At 41.6% G+C, this 27,289-nt stretch overlaps 1 protein-coding gene across 2 annotated transcripts in view; it reads right to left on the bottom strand.

Annotated features, from left to right (window-relative positions):
• Window positions 1-26,946, bottom strand: part of LOC121292193 (ena/VASP-like protein) — a 248,366-nt gene extending 221,420 nt beyond the window's left edge. For both annotated transcript variants that reach the window (XM_041213864.1, XM_041213865.1), the window contains exon 1: window positions 26,902-26,946. In XM_041213864.1, the coding sequence (XP_041069798.1) occupies window positions 26,902-26,924 (23 nt within the window). In that variant the 5' untranslated portion in view covers window positions 26,925-26,946. The remainder of the gene's footprint in view (window positions 1-26,901) is intronic.
• Window positions 26,947-27,289: the final 343 nt, after the last annotated feature.

Raw genomic sequence — 27,289 nt, 5'->3', positions numbered from 1 at the left:
TAAGTGAAAATTCACAGCCACTGTAAAGTATATTGTTGTAGATTATTTCTCTGCTCATGCATTGGAGACAGTAATTCAAATTGCTTTCCTCCTGTGCAAAATATCAGTACTTTGCAAGATAAAGGAGGACATTTTAAGAAGAAATTCTTCTTCTGTTCTCTGCTGAAGGACAGGTCTGAACCACAGGGCTGTGACCACCACCACAGGCAGGCAAGGAGGCAAGTCCCAAATCCACCCCAGCCAGAACAGAATTAACCCAATATTGTTGACACAAATCTGACCCACACTAGCTGTCCAGCCAACTGAGCCAAACCCAAGGAGTCCAAGTTGTTGTGACAACATACACCTTTACATGCATGTTGTAGTCCAGGGCAATGAACAATGATGATGGCGGATTCAATTTTCTTTCCATCACATGGCTGACCAGGAATCTCTCCCGCTCTTACTGCCTGCAGCGGGTGTATGTTGGAAGAATTTATAAGTTGACACGCAACCGGTTTGGCCGCATTATGAATGTGCCTTCCTTGGCCACCAAGTCCTGAAGTGGGACTTGAACCAGGAGCTTCTGGCTCAGTGGCAGGGATGCTACCCATTGAGACACAAGACCCCCACTGGAAGAAAATAAGCAAGGAAATTCAACCACAGCAGTGACCCAATGAGCTACAATGAAAAACAATTGAGGAATTGGCAAGTGTATTTTCACTCCTTGTGTTACAGTTTTATGAAGTACAGGATAAAATGTTTTTATTTTAAAATTGTATTACTCTCAGTACTGCAGATACATATGTATGCAGTCTTATAAAGGTACAGTTGCGATTTGATAAAGAGCAAGAGTAAATTACCAACAATTTTGCGCTTAGCTGGGTAAAATCCGCATATATGTGCTCAAACAGAACCAAACTATGTAAGGGTACTGATCTCTGGTTTGTGCCTAGGACTGCCATAGTTGTAAAAAAAAAACCTAATTTCACTTGTACTATTATATCAGTGTGGTGGAATTTGTTAAATCACTTTCACAGGAATATCAAAGCCACAGCTACTTTAACCTATTGCTGTTGAATGGCAGTGGTAACAACGTGCAAGCACGATGTTCTGACTGGTATATAGTGCACCTTCAAAATATCAATAAAGAGTAGCAATTCTTCCTATCTCATTAGCATAAGTTTTTGGTTCTCGCCAGGGTTTCAAGGTCAGCCCCTCCTACTGATTTCAATATAGTCCTGTGAGTGGGAACTAATTGCAGGGACCCCAAGTTACAAAGTGTTTGGAGGGTGGGTGGGAGGGCAGAGTCTGCTGAGTCAGAAACTCTTCACAGAGCTGATATTCACCACTAAAGAGGAAGATGATGCTTGTGTCAAAATTACCTGTTCAAACAACAATTGCTGCTTACTGGGTAAGGATTGTACTTCATGTTTCAGAGAAAAATAATACTAAGACAAAAAGAGAGACATGGGGAAAACTTGCCGTTTTGATTCTGACACCTTGGATCTCCTGGTGCAAGAGAAAAGGTGCCAATTTTAAGGGTACTTTGCTCCCTATTATAGCAGGAGTGCAAGCTGTCTGGATCAATGTGCCAGAAGCACAACTGGAAACCAACAGATCTGGGAAAATGTCCCAAACAAAAAAACGGTTCTCAAGAGGAGTAATCTTACAATCCAATTCAGTACTGCTGCCATGACCTATATACATGCAATGCATTCACACAAGGAGTGTAGACTGGCTTTCTAGCCGCAATATTAAACCCTAATACCTGCCAGTATTATGTGTGCTTTCAAAAGAAACTGAACCAAACCATGATCCAGAGTCTGTGGAGTCAGGGAGAGATAGTCGGAAAGTCTAGTGCTTTCACACAGCAAATATCATTTTAATTCATTGTTACCTTCATTCACTCAGTTAGTTATTAGTCCTTAGTATCTTAGAGGTTTAAACCAATAGCAGCTGCAGAGTAATTTTAACTTTGTAAAAGGAGTGATTGGGGAAAGAGGGTGCTATACAGTTGGGATGGCTTTCACTTGAACAATGTTGGGATCAGTGTACTTGCGAATCGTCTAACTAGGGCTGTAAAAATGGCTTTAAGTTAAATAGTGGGGGAGGGGAGAGGTTTTCTGTGAGGGGAGATTTGAAAGTTAAAGAGAAAGGACAGGGCAACAGTGCAGGGTAGCACTCTGGGTAGTGATAACCAGAGTGTGACAAAAAGGGGCAGAACGTACAAACGTATGGCCGCACCAGCAAATAAGGTCAGAGTAGGGGAAAATGTAAAAAGACAGAATTTAAGGTTCTTTATCTGAATGCGTGCAGCATTCATAACAAGATACATAAATTGATGGCACAAATAGAAATATATGAGTATGACATGATAGCCATTACAGAGACATGGTTGCAAAATGACCATGGTTAGGATCTGAATATTCAAGGGTTTTTGACATGTCAGAAGGAAAGGAAAAGTAGGTTCAGTAGATCTGTTAATAAAGGATGGGATCAGTACAGTAATGAGAAATGATCTTGGGACAGAGGATTAAACTGTAGAATTAATTTGGATAGGGAAGCAACAGCAGACATTCAAGGAGATATTTCATAACTCTCAACAAAAATACATCCCATTGAGAAAGAAAGACTATGAGAAGGATGCACCTTGAGTGACTAACTATGGAAATTAAGGATGGTATCATATAAAAATGTCATCTCTGGAAAGGAAGTTGTCAAAATTAAATAATGTACTTTGCAAGATTAGACTGATGTTAAGTTTTGCTTTATACTTCAGAGGTCATAGAAAAAGTTCACCAAACATCTGCTCAGGGGATTCCATAATAGGTATAAACTCCAAGACATGGTCAAAAAAATTGAACATGGTGTGAAGCAGATTAGGTGGACATTCTTTGTTACATTCTCATATACTGTATAGTTCTGCTGCACAGATGTTGAATAAATGGATGCATTTTCAAGTGACCTTTAACATTAAATATCTAAACTGGGATTGGGAAGTTGTTGGTTATCAGCTGATTATCCGGACTAAATACCTAATGCAATTTACTGTTTGCGTACATCAACAGTGGTGCAATCATTTCAGCAACAATGTTTCTACGTTTCTAGTGAATGCCTCAAAAAAAAAGATCTTGCATTTATAAAGCATTTCATTCACATCCTCAGAACATTCCAAGCTACTTCACAATCAATGGATTACATTTGCTGTACAGGCACTGCTGACTGAGGGAGCAATGTTGGATAAAATACCAGTTCTTGTTAGAATAGTGCCAGGGGATCCTTTAAGTCATTTGAATGGATACAAATGACCCTGTTTTAATGTCTATTCTGAAAGATAGCATCTCTGACAATGAAAAGTTCCTTCAGTGTACACTAAAGTGGCAGTCCGGATTATGTGCTCAAGTATGTAGTTGGACTTGAACTGATCAGCCTCCTGACTCAGTAGTGCTAGTGTTATCAACTGAACCAGGCTGGCAACCAACCCAGGCTTTCTGACAATAATCATCCTGTGATTGAAGAGTTTTAGAATGCACATTTATATTTGTTTTTAATTTATTCTTGTATCTATTATAAATTCATTCTTTGTGGATGATGAGATATTTCTGTGAAAATCCTACTGTGCTATTGTCAATTTACAAAGCTAAAATCTGATGTTAATAAGTCATCCAAGGTATTAATAATACACACAAACACAATTATACACCTGTTTTGGTATTTCTACACTCGAACTAATGGATAATCCTCCCAAATGACTAAAAACTTTGCTGGTCAACCCTTTAAAACCATTTTAGCTCAGCTTTAGCCCAGAACCCAAATACATTTAACAAATCTCTCATGTATGTACTTCTCAATAACCTTTAGTTTCAACAACAGTAATGAGAAATGATCTTGGGACAAAGGATTAAACTGTAGAATTAATTTGGATAGGGAAGCAACAGCAGACATTCAAGGAGATATTTCATAACTCTCAACAAAAATACATCCCATTGAGAAAGAAAGACTATGAGAAGGATGCACCTTGAGTGACTAACTATGGAAATTAAGGATGGTATCATATAAAAATATCATCTCTGGAAAGGAAGTTGTCAAAATTAAATAATGTGCTTTGCAAGATTAGACTGATGTTAAGTTTTGCTTTATACTTCAGAGGTCATAGAAAAAGTTCACCATTTGCATTTAAATAGCACTTCTAACATTAGAAAATGCCCCTAGATGCTTTATATGACCATAACAGGTCAAAAATTGACACAAAAAAGCAGAATTAAGGAAAGCTGACTAAAATCTTGGTTAAATAGTTAAGATTTAAGCGTTGTCTTAAAAGGAAGAAAAAAAGAGATAGAGAAATTGAGGTTTAAGAAGGGAATCTCAGAATGTTAGACAACTGAAACCATAACTACAAATGCTGTTGGGATTGTGCAATAATCCAGAGTTGCAGGTACAAGTTCCTGGGAGAGTTGTCAAGCTTGTGGAGGTTACAGAGATGGGGAGGTGGAAAGGCATGTAAGACTATAAAGGTCAGGATGGGAATTTTAAAATCCAGGCCTGAGTGGACTGAGAGCAGACATAAGTCAGTGAGCATAGGGGTGATGGGTAAGTAGGGCTTGGTGCACATTAGGTTAAGGGTAGTAGAGAGCTTTGAATGAAACTAAATTTATAGACGGTGAGCAAGGATAGCAGATCATTAGCATAGCAGAGTCTGAAGGTAATGTTACAAATATGAAGTCGGTAAGGTAGTAATGTTTTGGTACTGTCTCTTTAATTCAGGTAAAATGGAGGAAGGAATGGGCTCATGTGACCTGTTCTGAATTCTGCTTGGGTGGCTTGATTGTTAAAGGTTAAAGGGGGGCCCAGGTTGTCTTACTGGAAAGAAAGTGCGAGATATTCACACCTGCAAACAATGGCCCAAGCAGCTATGTTGATGGAGTCACAAGGGGTGTTAGGAATGTCAGGCTTTGTAAGCGGTTATACTTTAAACTGTCTATTTAATTCAAAGATAGAATGGAGTTAGGGGTTTAGAAAACAGTTAATCCGCATTTATACATGGATACAAGGCCCATGTGATTCGCGGTGCCATGGAGGTGGCCTTTGACAGAGGAACTGGCATAAAGAACCATTGTAGTATCGGCTTACAGTCTTCCTTAGGATATCCCTGAGCCTCATAGATGGGTCAGTCTGAGAGATTTTGAGAGAGGGAGAGAGAGAGAGAGAGAAGGACAGAGACAGAGAGAGAGAGAGAAGGACAGAGACAGAGAGAGAGAGAGAAGGACAGAGACAGAGAGAGAGAGAGAAGGACAGAGACAGAGAGAGAGAGAGAAGGACAGAGACAGAGAGAGAGAGAGAAGGACAGAGACAGAGACAGAGAGAGAAGGACAGAGACAGAGAGAGAGAGAAGGAGAGAGACAGAGAAGAACAGAGGGAGAGAGACAGAGAAGGAGGGAGAGAGACAGAGAAGGAGGGAGAGAGACAGAGAAGGAGGGAGAGAGACAGAGAAGGAGGGAGAGAGACAGAGGAGGGAGAGAGCCAGAAGGAGCACCAGTCTCTATTGTTTACCATACAGAATGCAAGTGGAAGATCATGCATGGATTGAAGAAGCCAAGTTTGTGAGGATTTAAACAAGTCTGGAAGACTCGCCTAGCTTTGGCTAGATGAAGGAATCTCCAGAGTAACCCTCATTGTGAAAGGCAGTTCGAGCATTAGAAGTTATCTGGCTAAAAAAGGAAGCAAGCCATTGGGAGCTGAGAGTAGCTTTGGACAATGAAGTGACCACTTAAGCGATAAAATATAACTATGAATGGGGGATTTTCAGTCATTTTAAAAGTTAAATGGGGGATATTTTCTGTAGTTTAGATTATATGTTGCCTACTGAATTCTGCTTAGATAACGTTGCTTTGGTTTGTTTATTACAGTAAAAGTCTTAAAACTTGAAATCTTGTTGTGTGATCCTTCCAGTCACTCATTGGAAATTCAAGTATCTTTTTAAAAGTTATCGTTCTCTATGGAGATTGTAACAGTAACAAAAGTACGGATCAGGGCTTCAGCTAAAGAAAAGCTGAGGCAGGCCAAAGATAGGTGATCTAACAGTGAAGGGAATAGGTGGTTTGTGTGATGGTGGGTATGTGGGTTACAGGCTCAGCTTAGGGTCATTTAGGATGCTCAGGTAGTGAACAGTTTAATTCAGCCTGAGACAGTGACCAGAGAGGAGGATGAATTGTGTGGCGGGGGTCAAAGACAATGGTATTGGGCCAAATGGATGTTGGATAAGAGGCCTGGTTATACAGAGGAAGTAAGGCAGTAGAGAGGAGGTGGTAAGCTACAGTTGGGTGTAAGAAACATACATGTGGAAATTTAAAAGCAAAATACTGCGGATGCTGGAAATCTGAAATAAAAACAGAAAATGCTGGAAAAATTCAGGCCTGACAACATTTGTGGAGAGCGAAACAGGGTTAATGTTTCAAGTCCGTATGACCCTTCTTCAGAGTGGAAATTTATGTTGTGCTTTTGCCCGAGGACAGCATATAGATGAGAAATATAAGGAAGATCTTTTGAGATATTTCAGGGATAATAGTGTGTGGATGAGAAAAGGAGCGGAAGATTTTCTAACTATGACTGGATAGGTAAAGCGATATCAAGTAAAGGCAGTCCCGCTCAGCGAACAAATGAAGTAAGGCTTTGGATGAGTACAGTGGTGAACTGTGTCAAACTCTGCAGAGAGGTTAAGAAGGGTCGGGAGCACTATCATGGTCCCCATCGCAGGAGATGTAATTGGAGACTTTAATAAGGGCCAATTCAGTGCTTTGGCAGCGACAAAAAATTGACTGGAGAGATTCGAACTTGAAGTTACAGGAAAGATAGAAGTTGAGGGTTTGCTAGGCAACAATAAGTTCAAGGACTTGAGGAAAGGAAGTTTGGAGATGGGGTAGTGGTTTGCGAAGACAAAGGGTAACTTTTTCTTTGAGGTAGGAGAGGCATGATGATGGCAGATTTGAAAAGTAATAAGCGAGGCCAGCACGTGAAGAGAGGAACAAAGTAAAAAGAAAACAGACTTGAGTTTATATAGTGATTTTCACAATCCACAATGGAAGCAATATGTACTATCCACAAGATGCACTGCAGCAGCTTGCCAAGCCTCCTTCAACTGCACCTTCGGAACCCACATCCTCTACCACCTAGAAGGACAAGGGCAGTAGATGAATGGGAACACCACCACCTACAAGCCCCCCTCCAAGTCTTGGAACTATATCGCCGTTGTTTCACTGTTGCTGGGTCTAAATCGTGGATCTTCCATCCTGATAGCACTATGGATGTATCTAAACTAAATCAATTGTAGTGATGCAAGAAGATGGCTCACCGCCTCTCAAGGACAATCAGGGATGGGCAATAAATGCTGGTCTAGCCAGCGACCCTCCATGAATGAATTAAAAACAATTAGTAGGGGTATGGTAAAAAGACCCAAGGGGTGGATTTCATGGGCAAGTTGAGCTTGGAGAGAGCATGAGGATAGATAGGAGAGAAACAAGAGAAATATTTGAGTTTAGTACAATAGAGATATGTGACAGATCTGTGGTCTAAATCTTTGTGATAAAGCAGTGCATAAGATGCTCACACGTTGTTGATCACGAAGGTGGAAGCTGCAGGGAGATCGTTGGTAGTGGGAAAAAGTTGGAGATTATCTTTGCTCTACAAACTGATTCTGAAATAGTAATAGTAAGCAGTTCTGGCAGAGGAGAGCAGAGCCATAGTAAGCCAGATCTAGCACTGCATGGATTTATACAAGGAAAGGTTGAGAGATAGCCTTCTATATGATTGGGACAATGAGAATGGAGAGGCCATGTGAGATGGCATGGTTGAGGTATGTTTTTTAATTTGTTCGTGGGATGTGGGCGTTGCTGGCTAGACCAGCAGTTATTGCTTAATTGCCCTTGTTCAGAGGGCAATTAAGGGGGCATAAGAGTCAGCCATGTTGCTGTAGGTCTGGAGTCACATGTAGACCAAGACCTAAAGGACATTCATTGGTACTTACGACAATCAGACTTTTAATTCCAGATTGTTATTAAATTCAAATTTCACCATCTGCTGTGGTGGGATTCGAACCCAGGTCCCCAGAGCATTAATAAAAACAAAAAAACTGCGGATGCTGGAAATCCAAAACAAAAACAGAATTACCTGGAAAAACTCAGCAGGTCTGGCAGCATCGGCGGAGAAGAAATGAGTTGACGTTTCGAGTCCTCATGACCCTTCAACAGAACTGTTGAAGGGTCATGAGGACTCGAAACGTCAACTCATTTCTTCTCCGCCGATGCTGCCAGACCTGCTGAGTTTTTCCAGGTAATTCTGTTTTTGTTTTGTCCCCAGAGCATTACCCTGGGTCTCTGGAATACTAGTCCAGTGACAATACCACAATGCCACTGCCTCCCCCTTAATTAACAGTTAACAGTTCTGTTAATGCATACATCTGGCAACTGCTAAAATTACACATTTAACATGAAATTATGATGAGTTTTGATACATTCTAGTTAAAACTCTCACTAATTTCACTTGACTCTTACCTAGGAGAGAAGAGATGGAAAATGCACTCTACCACACAGAAGTGAAAAATATTCTACAAATAATTATGTAACATTGCTGTTTGCAGTATCATTCTATGTACAAAACAGATATTGCATTAGCTATATAATACTCACAGTAATTCAAAATTATTTACTTGCACGTGAAGTAATTTAAAACATCAATGATATGATCAAGTATTTCAATGCGATTTTCATTCATTAGACTTTCAGCTCTTTTCGTAATATTTAGCATTGATGTAACACCTGATGTATAATCTTTTTGGAAGTAAAACGGTACAGATCTTCCAGTCTCTGGATAGTCAGTGACCGGACGTGCCCCTGAAGATGCACTACGGGACCCCTCAGAAGTCCCAACACAAGGACTCAATGAGAATTGCCCAGGAAGTTTGAACTTCCAATGTGTAATTCCCTGCTCAGACACTCCAAAAAAGTCTCCAACCCTGAGTTAGAGTCGGAGACATCAGACAGTTCCAACTTACTTACCTGGATAGTTATACAGAAAATGTTAGACAGAGAAAAACTTAGTTTAACACCTGGGTAACTATAACAACTGACCACCCCACTCCCCCCTCAACCGTCCGACTAGTCCCCACAATGCTCTGACCACCCTGACCTGACCTAACTAGCCCCTGACCTGACACTCCCTTCCTGACCCTGGCGACCCAATTAACTCCCAACCCGACCTGACTAGCCCCGACTTGACTTCCTCCCAACCTGGCCTGAATATCCCGACCAGCCTGACCCAACCACTCAAATCTCCCTTGACTCTCCCAACCAGACTAGTCCCCAACCTGACCTGACTCCCCACCAACCCGGCCTGACTAGCTCCCGATCTGACCCAATTACCCCCTGATCCAACCTGACAACCCCTCCCAACCCAACCCGACTATCCCTGACCCACCTGCCACCCTATGCCTTACCCACTTAGCTCGCCCATCCTACCCCCTCACCCACCCTCCCCTTTAGCCACTTAGCTTCTTTCCGTAACTTTTCAAAGACGCTTTGGGGCATTTAAACCTTTTACTTACCAGCTGGTGTCATAAAAATGAGGCATGGATTCTGCGCTGCTCCCTACAAGGTATGCTGCACTGAGCCAGTTATGAAAGATCTTTCATGTGAAAATCGCTCAAAAAAAATTGGAGGAAGGCAAGCGTATATGTTTTTGTCTGATTAGGGTTGGAAATAAAGTTTCCGATCCTGACTGGACCATTTGGGCCAATGTTTATTTCAAAAATGTCATGGTCTAGGTTATTTGCTGTAGTAGCATCACAGGTTTCAAGTACTTAATATATGCTACATAGAAATATACAGTCCTGTGTCAAACAGGGTGAACAGTACTGTACTAAAAGCAGACTTTTACTTTTTCGACCAATGGGGACTGCTAAGTTCATTAGTTACTGTCTACATAATTTGAATAAACCTTTACTTAATATGTTCACCCAATTAAAAAGTAATCACGCAGTCATTAGATTTTCTATTTAAAATACATTATTCATCTTTTTCATCTCAGAACATGCAACAAAATAATCTCAAACACAATTTCAATCCCTATTTTAGGCTATCTTTCCCACAAATGCTTCTGTCACTACCTGACCTAAACTGTATGTGTTAGACCGGACTAACCATTCTGTGGTTCTTGCATTATAACCCTTTTCTCCCTCTCATGTTTCTTTTTATTTCTCTTGATGTATATATTATGAACAAAAGAGGGTCATCATTAAAACTGAAATCTATAAATGAGGATAGTATTTCTGAGAATTCTCTTCTTTCGCTTAGGCAGTCCCTTGGGATCGAGGATGAATTGCTTCCACTCTGGTTCAATGGGTTCTGAAATGGATGATAAGTCCAGTGTGCGTTCTGCAGACCCTGCCACATGTGGGACAGGTGGCGTTTGAAGGTTTGGGTAGATCTGTTGTTTGGAGGTTTATGTGCTCCCTCCAATGCCTCAACTTCACCTCTGCATCTCTGAAGCCTGTCCATGTGTTCCATACCTTCTTGTATGAACCTTCTCCATTTTGGTCAGGCACAAGCCAAGGTTTCCCATTAATGTGTAAGTTTGTTTAACCACTTTTTGAGGAGGACATCCTAAAGTGTTTTTGCTATCCTCCTTGGAGTGTCCTGCCACAATCAAGTTCTGAGTAGAGCAGTTGCTTTGGGAGCCTGATGTCACGCAGATGAATGACATGTCCTGTCCAGCAGAGCTGGTTTTGAGTGATAAGCACCTCAATGCTGGGCAAGTTAGTTTGAGAGAGGGTACTGCTGTTGCACCGCCTTTCTTGCCACTGGATTTGAAGGATCTTGTGAAAGCACCTCTGATGCTCCTGTGCTTTGAAGAACCTGCTGTAAGTTGTCAAAGTCTCCGAAGCACATAGGAGCACCAGGATCACTGCTGCCCAGTAAAACATGACCTTAGCCTGAGAATTATAGCAGTGACCATAACAGGGATAATGCTTAAAACTTAAAATAGGTCATAGAAGTACTGATGTTAAGCATGATCTCCAAAATACACTGCTGCTTCTTTACAAGGTTTTTTTTGGACACTTTGAATGGAAGTTTACAATGGTTTCTGTGCTACATGTTTAGATACCCGTGCGCTTTTGGGCTCATTACTATTCTAAGAATAGTGAACAGTTAGCAAAAGAAATGTCTACGTGGTTGGCTTCACGAGGCTTCCTGTAATCTACCACTAGCCACAGAAGTTTTTCTTGATTCTGCTAACTTAAATGTATTGGTCATGGTCTCTTGCTCATATCATTCAAGTACAAGGCTCATCCAAGCCAATTTAGTCCTCAACTAGAAAGTTGTTAAATAAAATAAAGATTAGTTCTCATCAGAACACCGTTATCCCATAGCTAAAATATTTACTTTAACTGGCAATTAATTATACAAAGAAAATGGAGATGAATCTAAGTCAGTAACAGAAACTAACACTTTGATACAGCCTGGCAGACAACTATAATACATGGTTGTTCACACTCATTATAAGTCAATTAAAAACTGAATTACTCTCAAAGAACATATGCAAACTATAAATTGACTAAAATGCATCAGTATCCCTATTTATATGAATTAATTAGTCTTTGCCATTTTTGTTTCCATCTATGTAAGGGGGAAAAATCAGAGGTGACAACTTAATGAATTTGCTACTTCATAGTGATCCAGAAGCAATATCTAATTTTAATGAGGGCACACCTGGCCAATAATCAACATTCTTTTGTTCAATTGTAGCTCTGCAGGTGAATTGATGCTACAGGTACTGACTGTTATGATCCCAGCTGGTGTTACTGCTGGACAAGTCAGATCCCTGAGTGGGACCTGGCTTGATAGATCCTAACTTCTATTTCTTGTTTAGAAATCTGGAGGGCACCTACTGAACAGAGTTACAGAGTCTGCTGATGTACTTTTAACAAAAAACAAGATGAACCATATTACACTACTTCTTCACCCACAACCATATCTGTATATATCTATAAAGATTCACAAGAATGACAAGTTACAAAAAAATCTATCATATACTCTATTGTTCACAATAAATGCACAGTCCACATAAACCAATGGGCGACTTGTGGTCAGATACACCACACTCTGAAACCAAGTGACAGATGCCACCCAAAGCAGATGCTATGGATCTCTCACCAACACCCCCCAGAAGCTTGTCACACTGTGAGTCAATCAGTATCACGGAAACTCTGTCTTTCACATGGGGGTTTCCAATCTTCCCTCTCGAAGAACTCGCCTTGGAATCTTCTCCTAAGCAACGCTTTCTCTCGAACATCTTCAACAAGGATCCACTTCCAGGCTTTGATCTCTCCCTCCAATGTTCTTTTTCCCTGGATCGACACGTGCATTTGAGCTTCATCTTCCACGCACTCTCTCAGAGACTCAGCCATACCAACAGAACACCACTGCTTTACAGGCCTAAAGAAAGGGGTCACCAATGTTTGGCTGTCTCCTTGGATTTTTTGACTTCTCACAAGCCCACTCTGCCTTAATTCTGTCCTCCCACAGCTTTCAGTCTTTAATTCAGAACCTTTTCTTCTACTCCTTACTTTAATTTCACTGAACAGGGCCCATTTCCAATTCCTGTTCTTGTTCCTTGACTTAACAGTCTTTCTTGAACTTCCTCCTGTCCCTCTCCCTGGTTTCTGGGACTTTGTTCTTTTCTTCTGGGAAATCTGCTTCTGCAATTCCCACTCTCGTCCAGCTTCTTCTGTGCCTCTCTGCATACAATGGCGTTTCTCTTCTGGATTGCCTGATCTTTTTACTCTTTCACTTTTGCGTTTGTTTCTTCTTCTGCGCAGGTGTAGGGCTCCCTTTAAACAAAATAAACAGAAAAATAACCAATTGCGCATATGCGCAGGACCATTTACTGGCTTGAAGACATGAATCCCGGCCAGTAGTGCATGCGCAACCATTCTCCAGTCAGCACCCAAAATCATCAGAAAAGAATGAACTGCACACATTCGTCCATTCCAGGAGCTGCTGAGGCCTGTCAGGAACGGTGGTTCCCAACTCCGAGGGCCTGACCTTCATTTTTAAAAAATAAGTTGTCTTTTCCGTTTCTGAGGTCCATACCAGTACTTTTGCATTAATGTCCCATTGCAGTAGATTGATTTATGAGGGAAAGTTTGGGAAAAGTACATAGGGTTTGGCTATTAGTTAATAATATTCACAAAAGGAAGCAAAAATGATTTGTTTCGAAGATAAAGAAATCTGGTATGTCCTGAGGGGAAGTTAAGGTTCAGCTAAGGTGAGGCCTCAATGGGTAAAAGTGAGATATGTATTGAAAATTTAACCTGTGAAAGTGTCCTTTTTCCACTAGTTGCAAAAAATATTGTGAAGTAAACAGGGATGCGTATAAAAAAAAGTAGCTGAATTGGACTAAAACCAATATTAGAAATGCTAAGATTGCATTACAAAAAATAAAAGGACATTTACAGAAGTGACAGGAATGCCTTTTTCAGTATTTTAACAGATAGCAGACAGAGAAGAGAACAATGTAATTGGTTCTTTGAATGGTGGCCAAGACATGTTACGGGCCATAACTTCGGACGAAATGGCAATTGAGTCGGATTTCCACTCCACTCATAAGTTCTTACCCCGAAATCCAGCTGATCCCATCTCGCCCGAACTTCCAACTCAAGACAGGCGAGATCTGGGTAGTGGCCTAATGTCGAAAGACTGTAGCATCATAGGTAAGGAAGCCACGACCCCTGTTTACAGCACTAGCTGCTGTAAACCAAATAAGTTTAAAGGACCAGCCAGGTTTAAAGGTCTTTGACAAAGTAAGTGTATAAGGTAAATGGGTAGAATTGGAGGGGTGGGGTGGGGTAGTGTGGGTCTGTGGGTCAGGTCAGGTCGAAGGGGTGATCGGGTCAGGTGGGATGGGCCTTGGAGGGGGAGGGTAGGGTTGGACATTGTGTGGTAGTGGCAGGGGTCTGGTCCGGTCAGGTCGGGCCTTATGGGGGGTGGGGGGCGTTGGTCAGCTTGGGTCTTAGGGTTGTTTGTGAGGGGGTGAATCAGGTCAGGTCTTGACATGGGGGAGGTGGGTTGAGTTATGTCAGGCCTTTGGGGGCGAGAGGGGAGATCGGATTGGATCAGGCCATGGGTGTGGTTGGTTGTTAGGGGGTGGTGGTCAGTTCGGATCAGGCCTTGGAGCTGGGGGTTGGGTCGGGTCCCACCTTAGGAGGGATGGGGTTGAGAATCACGCCTTGTCAGTGGCAGGGAAAGAATCTCCATGAGGGTGGGTGAAATCCTGTGAGTTGGGGAGTTTCCATCAGGGGGTGTAGTCTCTTGGGGGGTAGGGGAGTCCCTTGAACGGGTGTAGTCAGGCAGTGGGGGGGTCAGTTTGGGCCTATGCAATAGTTATCCAGAAGTTAGAAGAGGTTTTAATTCTTCTAACTTTCTCTGGGTAACTATTAATGCAACTCAGTCAGAACCATTTGAAGTTTGCAATTTAAAGTGCATTTTCAGATGGTTCCCAGTACAGAGCAATTGCACATTAGAAGTTCCTGAGCAATTTCTATACAAACCTTACCTGGGAACTTCCAGGGAGGGTTCCCCAGCACATCTTTGAGGTACCTCACCTCCCAACACCACCAACCAGCCTCCCCCCACCCAATACAATGCCCTTTAGATATGGCAATAGGGAAATGGCTGAGGAGCTAAAATAGAAATTTTTATTTGCTTTGATTTCTAAAGATCCATCGTCTCAGGATTACAGGTTAGGCAGTTAGTTAAAATTGCTTCAGTTAAAGTTATCATGGAAATAATTTTAGCTAAGATTGATGCTCTTAAGTCTAATAGCACTGCAGGAACTGATATCATTTATCTCAGAGTGCTTAGGGAAAAACACAGTCACGCTGAGAGTCATGGGTTCATATATTAAATAACTCAGCAGTGACCAGCTTGTTTCTGAGAACTAGTAGATGGCCATTTGAGCCCATTATTTAAGAAAGAACAGACTGACAATTCTAGGTATGAGAGAATGATTTTGGACATAGGATAATGACTGAGGAGCATTTTACACAATGCAATATATGATAATTTAAGAAGCACAGGTCATTTCTCACTACTATTTGAGCTTTTTGAGGAATAACCTGAACGCTGGATGAAAGCGGTCACTGTGGATTACTCAGACCACTGAATACAAAATGAAGAGCAAAGGAAGGTGGCAGTGATGACACCAGATCTTATAGCTCTGAATTATTAGGAAAGGCTCCCCGAATTAGGATTTTTTTTTTTTGGAGAAGCACAAGCATACAGGATATTACATAATTTTTAAAAAAATAATGAAGACATTAGATATTGTCTGTTTAGAAATACTATTTGAAATGAACAAGGGCAGCAGAGTATTCCTGTAAATTCTGTTGGCAATAGTTAGGTCAGATGGTCTAACTCAGTGATCAGCCAGCGTAACTCAACTGGGCACCACAACCAATACCCCAACCAGTAAAAGACTTGAGACCTTTTAAAAACTTTCCTGAATTTTAAAATGCTGTCGTGAAAAAGGGAAATATCCTCTCCTTCCCCCAAAATTCTGCTTCAGCTGGGATCAGAAAATACAGCTGAAAATGGGTAGTATTGCTGGGTCGGAGAAAATTTCTCATTGTCGTTAACTGGAAGATCTGGGCCAATGTTTTTCACGCTGAGGCCTAGCCTCCTGAAAAAACCTTCCATGACAAATGGCAAACCTGAAGCTGTTACAGATATCTTAAAGGGAATTTATCAAGTACCTAAGGGAAGAGGACATTCGTGCTTACAGGAGATAAATGGCTAGTTAGTTTGGAGCATGATGTGGCATGGCCAACTGTAATCACTTGGAGTCTTGTCATTTGCATTAGGAGCTGGGAGAAGAATTTCCCCAGGGGATTTCCCTGAATAACCACAGACTCTGTTTTTTTCCCCCATTTTTGCCTCTCCCCAAGGAAAGCATTGCTGAGAACAAGAGGATGGTGAACATGGTGACACCTTTTCCATTCCTCTTTTCATCTGCCTATATGTCAATTCTTTACGAACTGCTCAAAAATCATAATTCCTTTTCTAGTATAGCAAATTTCTCCAGCTACTTTTCAAAAACTAAATTCTGATTATAAAGCCCTTTGGGATATCTCAAGGACACAAGGTCTCATATACATATGAGTCCTTTATTTTTCTTTCTAGGCCCTTACTACAAATTCATTAGCGATCAATGATGGTATTTGATGCACAATATTACAGCCATATTGAAAAGCTAAATGCTTTTATTTGGTAAGAAGTCACACTGGGTAAATGACTTAATTGAAAGATTTTAAGCAAGAAATAAGGACAGGGCATTCCATCTATCAACACTCCTAATGACCACTCTCGTTGTCCACCTATAGTCTAGCTCGCTATGGACTCAACTACATTTATTTCATTTTCCAGGGAAAAGTTCCACAAAACTTGAATTCTGACCTGAAAGTATAACAAAAAGAGGAGAGAAGGAAAATGTATTAATGCCCCTGGAAATCAAGGTGACTCACCCAGCTTCATACTTATGCTTTTCACCCAAGATTCCTCACACCTACATTTTTTCCAATGTTGACAAGGTCTGGTTACCACTTCCTCTCTTAGCCACAGAATGGCATGTGGTATGGGGGAAGCATTAAAAAGGGAGAAAGAAAAAAAACCTTTGTTCACAAAGAGGTATTTCGCTACATCATGTTAATGATAATGAGGCCACAAAGGGGTTTTATGCCACTTAAATTATAATTTGAAAGGGTGAAAATGGGATCATGTGTGTGTGCGCACCTGACATATGCAGAATTTTTTTGTTGAGACATTTAAATTGATACGTTTATAGAATCATAGAATTAGTCTGCGCTGGCCATGTGCAAGAAAAATTCAGCTAGACCCACTCCCACACCTTCTTTGGTAGGCTTGCATATTTTTATCTTCAGGTATTTATCCAACTCCCTTTTAAAAGCCACGATTGAATCTGCCTCCACCAAGCTCTCAGGCAGTGATTCCAAATCCTAAGCACTCATTGCGTTTTAAAAAAAGTTCTCTCATGTCACCCTTGGTCTTTTGCCAATCATCTTAAATCCATGTCCTCTGGCTCTCGACCCCTCCACCAAAGAGAACGGTTTCTTATCTACTCTTTCTAGACACCTCATGATTTTGAGCACCTCTATCAAATCTCCCTTTAAACTTCTCTAAAGATGAACAACCCGAGCTTATGGAGTTGTAGAGTCATAGAATTGATTACAGCACAGGAGGACGACATTCAGGCTGTCTCTCCAATCTATCCTCGCAACTGAAGTTCCACATCCCTGGACCTATTCTCATGAATCATTTTTGCAACCTCTCTAAAGCCTTCACATCCTTCCTAAAGTAGGGTGCCCAGAATACTTAATGCTCCAGTTGAGGCCGAACCAGTGCTTACAAAGCTTCATCATAATTTCCTTACTTTTGTACTCTATTCCGCTTTTTATAAAGCCCAGGACGCGTATGCTTTATTCACAGCTTTCTCAGATTGATGTGACAGCTTCAACGATTTGTGCGCATATATACTCAGGTTTCTCTTCCCTTTTATAATTGTATCCCTTTGTTTCCTTTTGTTTATATTGCCTCTCTTCAGTCTTCCTACCATGGGATCACTTCACATTTGCATTAAATTTCATTTGCCACGTGTCCACCCTTTATAGCTCCAAGAAGATATGTATTATTCAAGTCATTATGCGGTATTGAGTGTTAAAAAAGACTTCCTAAAATACTGGGTATCTTAATCTATGCCTATATTAATATGCATGGACTGTCATTAGAGTTAGTTACTTGCCGTTTGCTACACTGGCCATTTTGAAATCATATTAATTTGTATGCATGTAAAGTTTGGATTATCTTAGAAATTGCCAGACTGCAGTTCATGATTGATTCCTCAAATGCTTTGAATATTCAATGCAGTTACAGGATTTAGATGCAGGAAAAGGACTGACACGCCAAGATACCTTAAAATAGCACACAAGCTGATATTGTGAGCCAATACATTTGTTTCCACTGGTGTAAGCTTAGTTTTGAATATCTGAATATCCTCCACAGCAAACAATCCCAAGCACTTCAGCCTTTCCTCACAGCTCAGATACCTTAGTCTAGATACCAGTTAGGTTGACCTTTTCTGACTTGCTTCCAGGGCCTTCACATCCATGGTGACCGCAATAATACACAATATTCCAGATGTGTTTGTACAATCACCTCCAAGATTTGTACTCTATCCCTGTAGTTATACATCAAGAGCTGGTAAACTTTCTTTAATGCTATGGCACACTTTGCTGATGGTTTCACTGAGCCATGCACCAGATCTCACTTCTGTGTTGTGATCAGTAACATATTGCCACCTAATTTATAATCCCACTGATATTTCCCTTCCCTAGACTCAATGCCTTACATTTTCCCATATTAAATAACATTTGCTGCCAAAAGTGCCACCAAGAGTGATGCCAGCTGCTTCTGATGCAAGGACCCTTTGCCCGCTCATAAGAGCTGCCTTTAAGATGCCCCATCATGGATCTGAGCCATTGTTTTTCACTAGCTTCTCTTCTATCTCTCCTCATGCCCGCTCTGAGCTCATCTTGTGCATGAGGCCCAGCTCCTGCCATACAGACACATTTTCACTAAACTTCTGACCATCCAGTTTCCCTTCCTGGTCCAGTTTTTCTTCCTATGTGCAGCACTATGCTATGCGACACTGTAAATGTTTCCCTGTGCTCAGGTACATGTTCTCGTCCCTTTTAAATCAGTGCTAACATCTCCACAAAAAACTTATCCTCAGCCCGTCTTGTCCTTGTTAGTTACTGCCCTGCCTGCAAAGTGTTGCCACTTCCCAAATCCATGACCATCTTTCATACAACTCCATGTCTGAACCTCTCCAATTATGTTTCCACCTTAATCACAACACTAAAGAGGTTCTAATAAAAGTCAGAAATGACGCCCTCTGTAGTATACCATCTCTTCTTGTTTTTCAATCTCTCAGCAACCTTTAACATGGTCGGCCACACCAACCTCCTCCAATACTTCTCCTGTGTTGGTAAGGCAGACTCAATGAACTAAACATGTGCATAATTTAGAATTATGTACATGCATAGATATGTCTGTGGTTAGCTTTTTCAATCAGAAATCTCTCAATAAAAAAATCACTTTTCTAACCATCTACAAAATTCAGAAATCTTAATGAGTCATGGTTTATTTTATAAAATAAAAACACTTTATCTGTCTATTAGATCTTTTTCTAGATCTGTAAATATGATCTTAATGATAGTGAAATTACAGATATTATATAGACCCATATTAACAATTAATATTCTTATGCTGAATTTGTAAATTGATGTATTAGATGTCACTTAAATTGGAAATTGGTGTAATTAAAATTGAATACAAAAAACTATTAAACAAAACACAAAGCTGCAGGGATTTAGGATAAACCCTGGAACAGATAAGATGGTTGAAGGGTAAGAAACTTGTTAAAGGAACAGGTAAAAGGGAGTTGACCCAAGGCTCAGTATTGGGACCAAAATGGTTTCTAATTTATACAAAGTGTCTTAGATTCAAAAACTCCAAATGGCAAAATTTAGATTGGCAGTGGAACTAGTGAAGGCAGCTCAGAAATTACTAAATGAGTTTAACATAATACACAAATGGACAGAACAACAACAAATAGAATTTAATGCATTGAAGTGTAAAGTGCTGCACATAGGAAGAAAAACTGGACACATATTTCATGATCAGTTTTGAAATGGTGAATAATGAAGATGAAAGAGCGGCGCCCGTCATTAATTAAGCAGCCATTTAAGGCCCTTAACAGTCCAATTGACTGATTTTTCCTTGCCCGTGCAATTTTCTGCTCGTCACATGGCAAAACAGGCAGACATCCAGTTGACATTTTCACAAACCTCATCTAAGGGCAGGATAAACAGGGTCAGCATCATTGCCAGTGTGATTAGTGAGTACATGTGCCATCAAGGCGCCAGGTCAGCCAGGTGCCTTCGTCAACAGGAAGGGATTCCACTACATGAATGAGCAGATGGTGTGTGACCGCAGGATGCAGATTCTGCAAGTCTGTGCAAAGTATCCTGGCAGCTCCCATGACACTTACATTACTCCCAGGTGCTGAGGCTCTTCAGTGCTCCAGCCCAACTGGGTGGATGGCTGCTGGGTGACAAGAGCTATCCGTTGAAGAGGTGGCTCATATGCCTCTCTGCCACCCAAGAACAGAGACAGAGAAGCATTGCCATACAAGTCATGCCTCCATTAGGGTGGTCTTCTCAAGATGCACTTCCAATGCCTGGACCGTTCAGGAGAAACACTACAGTACCTCCCCAGAGAAGGTGTCACTGATCGTGGTTGCATGCTGAGCTCTCCACAATCAGGCACTGGCAAGAGAGGACCCACTGGAGGAAGAGGATCTTGAGGCAGCTGCACCAGCCACAGATGATGGAGACCAGTAGCGAGACCGAAAATGAGCATGATGACGAAAACGCTGACGGCATGGAGCCAGACCTCAATAACGTGCAGGGAGGCAGGGACACCAGGGATGCCTTGATCCAATGCTCCTTCAGCCAGGTTACCAAAGATCAGCTTTAAATGCATGCCAGGGCTGTCACCTCCATCCTGGATCTCTGAAAGGACATTTTCATTTGAATACAAAGAACACTCAGCGCCTGTGCAATAAAGTTCAGAGCCACTTATGTCCAGCATTACATACTGGCAGTCCCCACACCAATGAAATATAAAGGTCAAGCATACTCAGGCCATAAAGACCAAAACACAATTTATGTCATTCCAACAATTCAATAATCTTAACAGAAACATTTCTGATATTCAACATTGGACCAGTGTACATAACGTTAACAAAAATGAACATAAAATCACCCATGGCCTGTCCCTCTTGTGTTCATGGTGTCTTTAACTTACATTTGAGTGTGCTACGTCTAGGTGCGCCTCACTCGCTGGCACTGGCATTGGAGACAACCTGCTGATTCTGCTGTCTTGTTGGCCTTTATGACCTTGGCGATCATCCTCTGGCCAGTGAAGCCTCCGCTAGACCCGTCTGGGAGAGAGCGGCCAGTGCCACGGCTGGCATCGCCCCAGTTGCCACAACTCATCAGATGCCATGGTCACTGGCGAAGCGACGGAGGGGCTGCTGCCATCATCCAGAGCGCCTTGAGAGGAGCCTGCAAAGAGGATAGGCGGCTCATGTGCCAACGTCAGGTCGCTCTGGACCTCCCTGCACACCATTGATGGACAGGCACCTAGCTGGGATACTGGGTGACTCATCCATCTCCCACTCTGACACTGACCACCTGAGGAAGCCCTGATTCTGTTCCTGGAGCTGCCCCTCCATGAGAGTCACCATTCTCTCAATGGAGGAGGCAGTGCACTCAACCATGATGGTCAACACAGTGCTCATGTACTCCTCCATCACGGAGACCATGGCACGCACACCCTCATGGGTCTCCGCCAGATCCTCCTGCACATCTCGCTGGACATTCCGCATCTGCTGGCTATTGGACGACTCCAGAGGCTCACCATCAGCTTCGACTGGGCATCGTCTTGGTCTCCAGCAGTCCTCCAACTGCCATCGCTCTGGGCTCTCTGCCTCCAACTGCACCTCAAGCGATTGTGAAGCGCCCTCACCAATGTGCACCCACATAATAGCCGCTGCTCTAATGCCCACCGAGGTGCTGGTATCTGCACTGATGCCCCCTTCAGAGAGCAGGTGTAACGCAGGTGCAAATGACGCCCGGTGTTCCTCCGGTGTCAGAAGTGGCCTTTCGGGGTCCGGAGATTGAATGCCTGCTGGCGATCCTAAAAGGGAGGAGAACATGTCATTAATTAAAGTTATCACATTGTCACTGTGCATCCCAGGAACCCTGGTGAAACAACAGAGATCTGCATCATGGTGCCCTCATCTTCCAATGATCAATGGGGTCTCCAGGTTCAAGGTTCACATCAATGAAGAGACTACACTAGAATGGTTGCACAAGCCGAAATTCTCACCTCTGTGCACTGTACTCTTACCTTCAACTGGCAACCTCGCCTATCCATGCCCGGTTGCATGAGTGGCGTGCCGGCTCTCAAGCTCCAGGGCATCTTGCTCATACCTTGAAAGGATTAGGGGGCTAGTGGGGCGTCCGCTGGTCCAGGGATATCTATATTGTTGAGGGCTATCTTCTCCTGAAACAACAGAGGAGCATTGATTAGTCCACTCCGTACATGCAGCGCCATTGCAGCCTGGCCAACCCCAGCTGAGGAGCACCTGGCAGGGCACTTCCAAGTCGTAGCCCTCGAGCCGCAAGGCACTCAGTCCAAGCAGCCAGGGCTCACCCCCTTGGCCAGCTCCGGCAGTATTGGCAGTTGGCATTCAAACTCTAGCACCCGAGGTCCACGGGAGTCAACCAGTCTTTAACACTTCTGCCCAATGACCCATGCAAACATGGTACTCACCCTTCCTGAGCACAGCAGGTCATTGAAGTGCTTCCCGCACTGCACCCAAGAGCGCTGCACCACATCACAGCTGCTGACCAGCGCTGCCACTTCCTCCCATGGCCTCTTGGTGAGGTGTGCTGGCCGCCTCCTCCCATCGCTAGGGACAAGGGTGTCCCTCCTGGCAGCCACCTCCTTTAGGAGGATGATGAGGCACTCAGAGAAGGGGAGGGGGGCCTGAGTGCCCACCTGACCTGCCCTCCCACCTGCCATTCCAGCTGCACTCAGATCCATCGGGCCGGCTCAGGGAACTTCCTCCATGGCAGCCATCCAGGGGGGCTGTCTGGACCGCTTTTAAGCTGGCCGCAGGTTGCCACTGGAGTTGACCTTTCCAGGCCAGTGCAGAGCCGCGCTTCGCGCTGGGTGGGCCTTAATTGGCCCAGCTGTGTGAAATTGCGGTCGGGGCCCAGTTGCAGGCGGCAGTCAATTTCGCAGCTGCTCCTGGACCCACCCACCATGCCCGCCCGACAAAGAGAAAATCCTGCCCATAGAAAAGTTAACCTAGCATATTATTTCAAACTGAATTGCAGGACTAGGACAAGGGGACATGTTCGAATTAGTTTAGGGCTGATAGTGTAATTCTCCTGTACACAAACAGCAGTCAATGTGTGCAAGAAATTCTCGATACATCAGTGGAATTATTTAAGAAACAATTGGATGCTGCAATGGGGGTGGGGTTGCGTGGAAGTGTAGCATCTTTCTGGATTGATCAATTAAGATACTAGTCTTCGTCTATAATTATCTTGTTAACTTATTTTTGAAACAGTGGCCTTGTTCTTTGGCTTTTTTTTTCAGTTCTCACATTTTATGGTATTGTGTCAGTTTTAAGCTGTTCAACAGCTTTTCTAAGCTTCATAGGTTGTCATAAAATAATAAGTATAGAAAAGTACACTGCTTACAATAAGCATTTGAGAGATTTGTAGTGTTTATTTAAAATATATAGTTAAATTGTAAGAAATAGTAGGAAACTATTTTTTGTCTACGTATCTTTCCACACCCACCTCATCAATGTGAGGGCATCAACAGGTAAAAAACTGAATGAGAGCCTTTGTTGCACCATATAACACATGAACCTTTCAAGAGTGCAGCCTGGAGAAAATGAAACTGCCTGTAAGTGAAGTAAAGCACAAATGAATATGCATTTATATAGTGCCTTCCATAGCTCAGAGTGTCCATTATCACAGTCAATTTGAAGTGCAATCACGGTTGTAACGTAGGAAACCTGGCAACCAATCTGCATGTATGCTTTGATGGTGTTGGTTGAGAGATAAATATTGGCCAGGGCACTGGAGAGTGTCCTACTCTTCAGTGATGTAGTGCCATGGGATCTTTAACATCCACCCGAAAGGTTTAATACCTCCTCTGACAGTGCAGCATTCCCTTGGAATTGTACTGCAGTTGCAACTTAGATTTTGTCCTCAAGTCCCTGGAGAAGGGCTTGAACTTATGATCTCCCGACTTACAAGAAAGAGTAATATCAACTGAGCCACAGCTGTTACTGTACCACGCTGCGTTTCAGTCGACGCTATATTTGAATACATTAGATGACTGCTGAATTAACAGCAATGCACTTGCCAATAATCACAGCACATTTTTTTATTCATTAATGGGAAGTGGGCATCACTGGCAAGACCAGGACTTGTTGCCCATCTCTAATTTCCCTTGAAAATGTAGTAAATCCCCAGAATATGCAAATGCTCGCTTCAAGTTTTTATTGTCTCCTCTGATAGCATAAAACTCTTTTAAGGTTTCAAGTGGTGAACCCAAATATTAGTGAAAGGCCATGCCAGTGATTGTGTAAGAGGACGGAATCGTCCATGTCCACTGGCATCAGTCGTGTTCAATGGAGTGAGTGGACAATATGGCAAGATGACCAAAAATCAGTTTCACAACATAGTGAAACCAGTTTGCGATCGTCCGCTCATCCAGTTGATGGCGGGCCAAGTTTCCCACCTTCGGACATCAGGAACCTTATTGTTATACGCCTGCATATCATTACATGGCTTGCCCGCCAGACTCATACCCCCCGCCACCCCGATGGATCGTCCACCCATGTCGGTGTCATTGCACGCCAATATGTTTCACAACAGCATATAAAAGGTGTGCCTTGGCGGGCTGCACTTTGAGGGGAACTCAGAAGTGAGTGCACAGTAATGTTGTAGAGCCCTTGCGAGGCTGCAGGAATGGCTCCTCGAGGACAAGGGCTACCCGCAGAGAACGTGGCTGATGACACCTGTGCAGCAGCCCGACAGCAGCAGAGAAAAAGTATAACAAGACTTTTGGAATTCATCTTGGTACAAAAAAAAATGAATCAGCACTGGCATATTTACTATCAGTTTAACAGGTTCTAGCACAAACCACAAACATTCTATAGGTGAATGACATTTCTGATAATGGTTCATTTTCCCATTATACATGCACTAATGTAGGATTAAAAATTACGAGTTCACAAACCGCATTTCCATTCTCCCACAATTAGAAACATTTAAGAAATTAAAATATAACCACTCAATTTATCTGGGCTTCCTAAAATACTTTATAGTATATATGCAATATGCTGATTCTTGCAGCTTACATTAAACATTTCACCTTGTGGATATCATGTCCCTTTAATATGATGTCACATGTGTAGCTAAGATTGTTCAAATCCCAGCACAACTGAGCAAGAGCCTCGCTTTCATTTACTAGGTCTTTTTAAGGTTTGAACTTAAAGTCAAGGATTTTTACTTTAATGTAACTTAAATTTGGAATTGCTATAACTGAATATGGTATACTGTCCACTAGCCATTTTTAAAATTACTTTTTGTATCTATGCATTATGTCTTAGTGTTTGGCATGAATAGACACTTGAATTTGGCCATTTTAAGATTAAGACTATGTTTATAGCCTCATGTTATAACCGAAGCAAACTGTCTATCTCTATATTCCATCCATAATATTCATTAATCAATTAAATATTTCATGCAGTGAAGAAATGTTTAATATTAAATAAAAATAACCATGTAATTTTAAAATTTAGGATTAAAAAGATAACTGCAATGAAGAATGTGATTCTCCAGAAGCTGGTTGGTGTGGAATGACAACACAATAAAGCTCTCTGATCTTTGATGCAAGAGGGCACAACCTACAGTGCTTTCGAATAAGTAATTTCACTGCCCATTTCACCAAATTAAAACATGCAACCATTCTCAATCCTCTTGTAGCTATATAATCAGAACATGTAGATGTCCCTTTTGATTGGATTATCTTTGAGGATGATGTCACTATTAACAAATTGAGTATCTGAAGACACTTAAAGCTACAATAATTTAACCCTTTTTGTGATTTTTATTGGATTTTGCATATTGGCATATTTGTAACATGATTTAAGTATCAGAATTTATTCAGAGAATGTTGAAGATTTTATTCAAATTGTGCTGTGTCATTTAATATTATAGCATTATAAAAAGTAACCTATTTTGAAAATTGTTAACGAAGGTTTAGCACAGAAAAAGTTTACATACTTGTGGACCAACTACTTTAATGTTCATTAAATAGTCCATATAGGGGAGATATAACAAATAGTATATAAATATTTACATAAATATACAATGCTATAAGGTCTTCAATATTTCCTATAAATAATGACAACAGAACAGAGAATATTTAATAAGTACCAGTAAATGGAATGATTTGTTTAAATTTATGGGAAAGACTATTTGTCTAGAATATAAAAAGTATGTCTCTATGGGTTACCACACAAAAAAAATACTAAGTCCTGGTGTTCATCTTCAGTTGGACACAACGTTCATCTGAATTTGCCTCATCATAATTTATAGTGCCAATTTGCAGGAAGTTGATAACACAACAGTTGTCAGTGGTGTTAACATGACAATGTTATCATGACAACATGTAATTCTGTTCCTCAAAACTGACAACTCTAGATACCTGTACTCATCACTTTTTGGAATGAATTCAAATATACAATATGTCGCAGTGCTGAGGCAGAATCCATTAATCACTGACCCTTCTCTTTCTGCAGCTAAACCAGCTTTTACTTGAATTTTTTTTCTAATTAATTAACCTTTCCAATTTTTGGTATAGGCACATGTAAGCAAGCTTAATGAGAAACGCACTAAAGTATAATTTTTTTTAAAGAACTGAAATACTTATATAAACCTGCTTACAGCAATGAATCAGATATTCAATATGGAATCAATTCTAATCCATTACACAACATGAGGTTTCAATTCAGCTCATCAACTTTAAATATAAATGAAAAAACATGACATTCTGCTTGCTTTGTATAAAATATTACAGACACAGCCCTCAGCAGTTCAATAAAAAAAAAGCATTGACACAGCAGGGTTCCTACCTGAATTCTTCTGTTAGATACATGGCCTAATTTAAAGGATAGATCCTTTTGAAGAATTAAAAAAAAAAACAATCAGCATGGATACGTGTCTGCAATATTTAGAACTGGCTGAGCCATAAATATTGATAAAAAGCATTTAAAAAAAAAATTGATATATTATTTTTCAGTAAGGCAGACAAGAGCATGCCTGCAGTCTTCGTGCCAGAAAGCTGCACATTATTACCAGCTTGTAAGGTGTAAAGCTCTGAACCATGTGACCATCCTAGCAAGTTTCATTAATGTGACAGCTGTTCATTCACTGAAACCATCTTTAATGAATTCTTCCATGTTTATCAGCCTTTTTATGATGCACAAATTTAAAATGGTAGCTGCGATAGGTCACACAATA

Source organism: Carcharodon carcharias, chromosome 20, assembly GCF_017639515.1.
Source record: "Carcharodon carcharias isolate sCarCar2 chromosome 20, sCarCar2.pri, whole genome shotgun sequence".
Lineage (NCBI taxonomy): Eukaryota > Metazoa > Chordata > Chondrichthyes > Lamniformes > Lamnidae > Carcharodon > Carcharodon carcharias.
The sequence above is the reverse complement of the archived record's forward strand: the minus strand, read 5'-3'. Positions and strand labels throughout refer to the sequence as shown.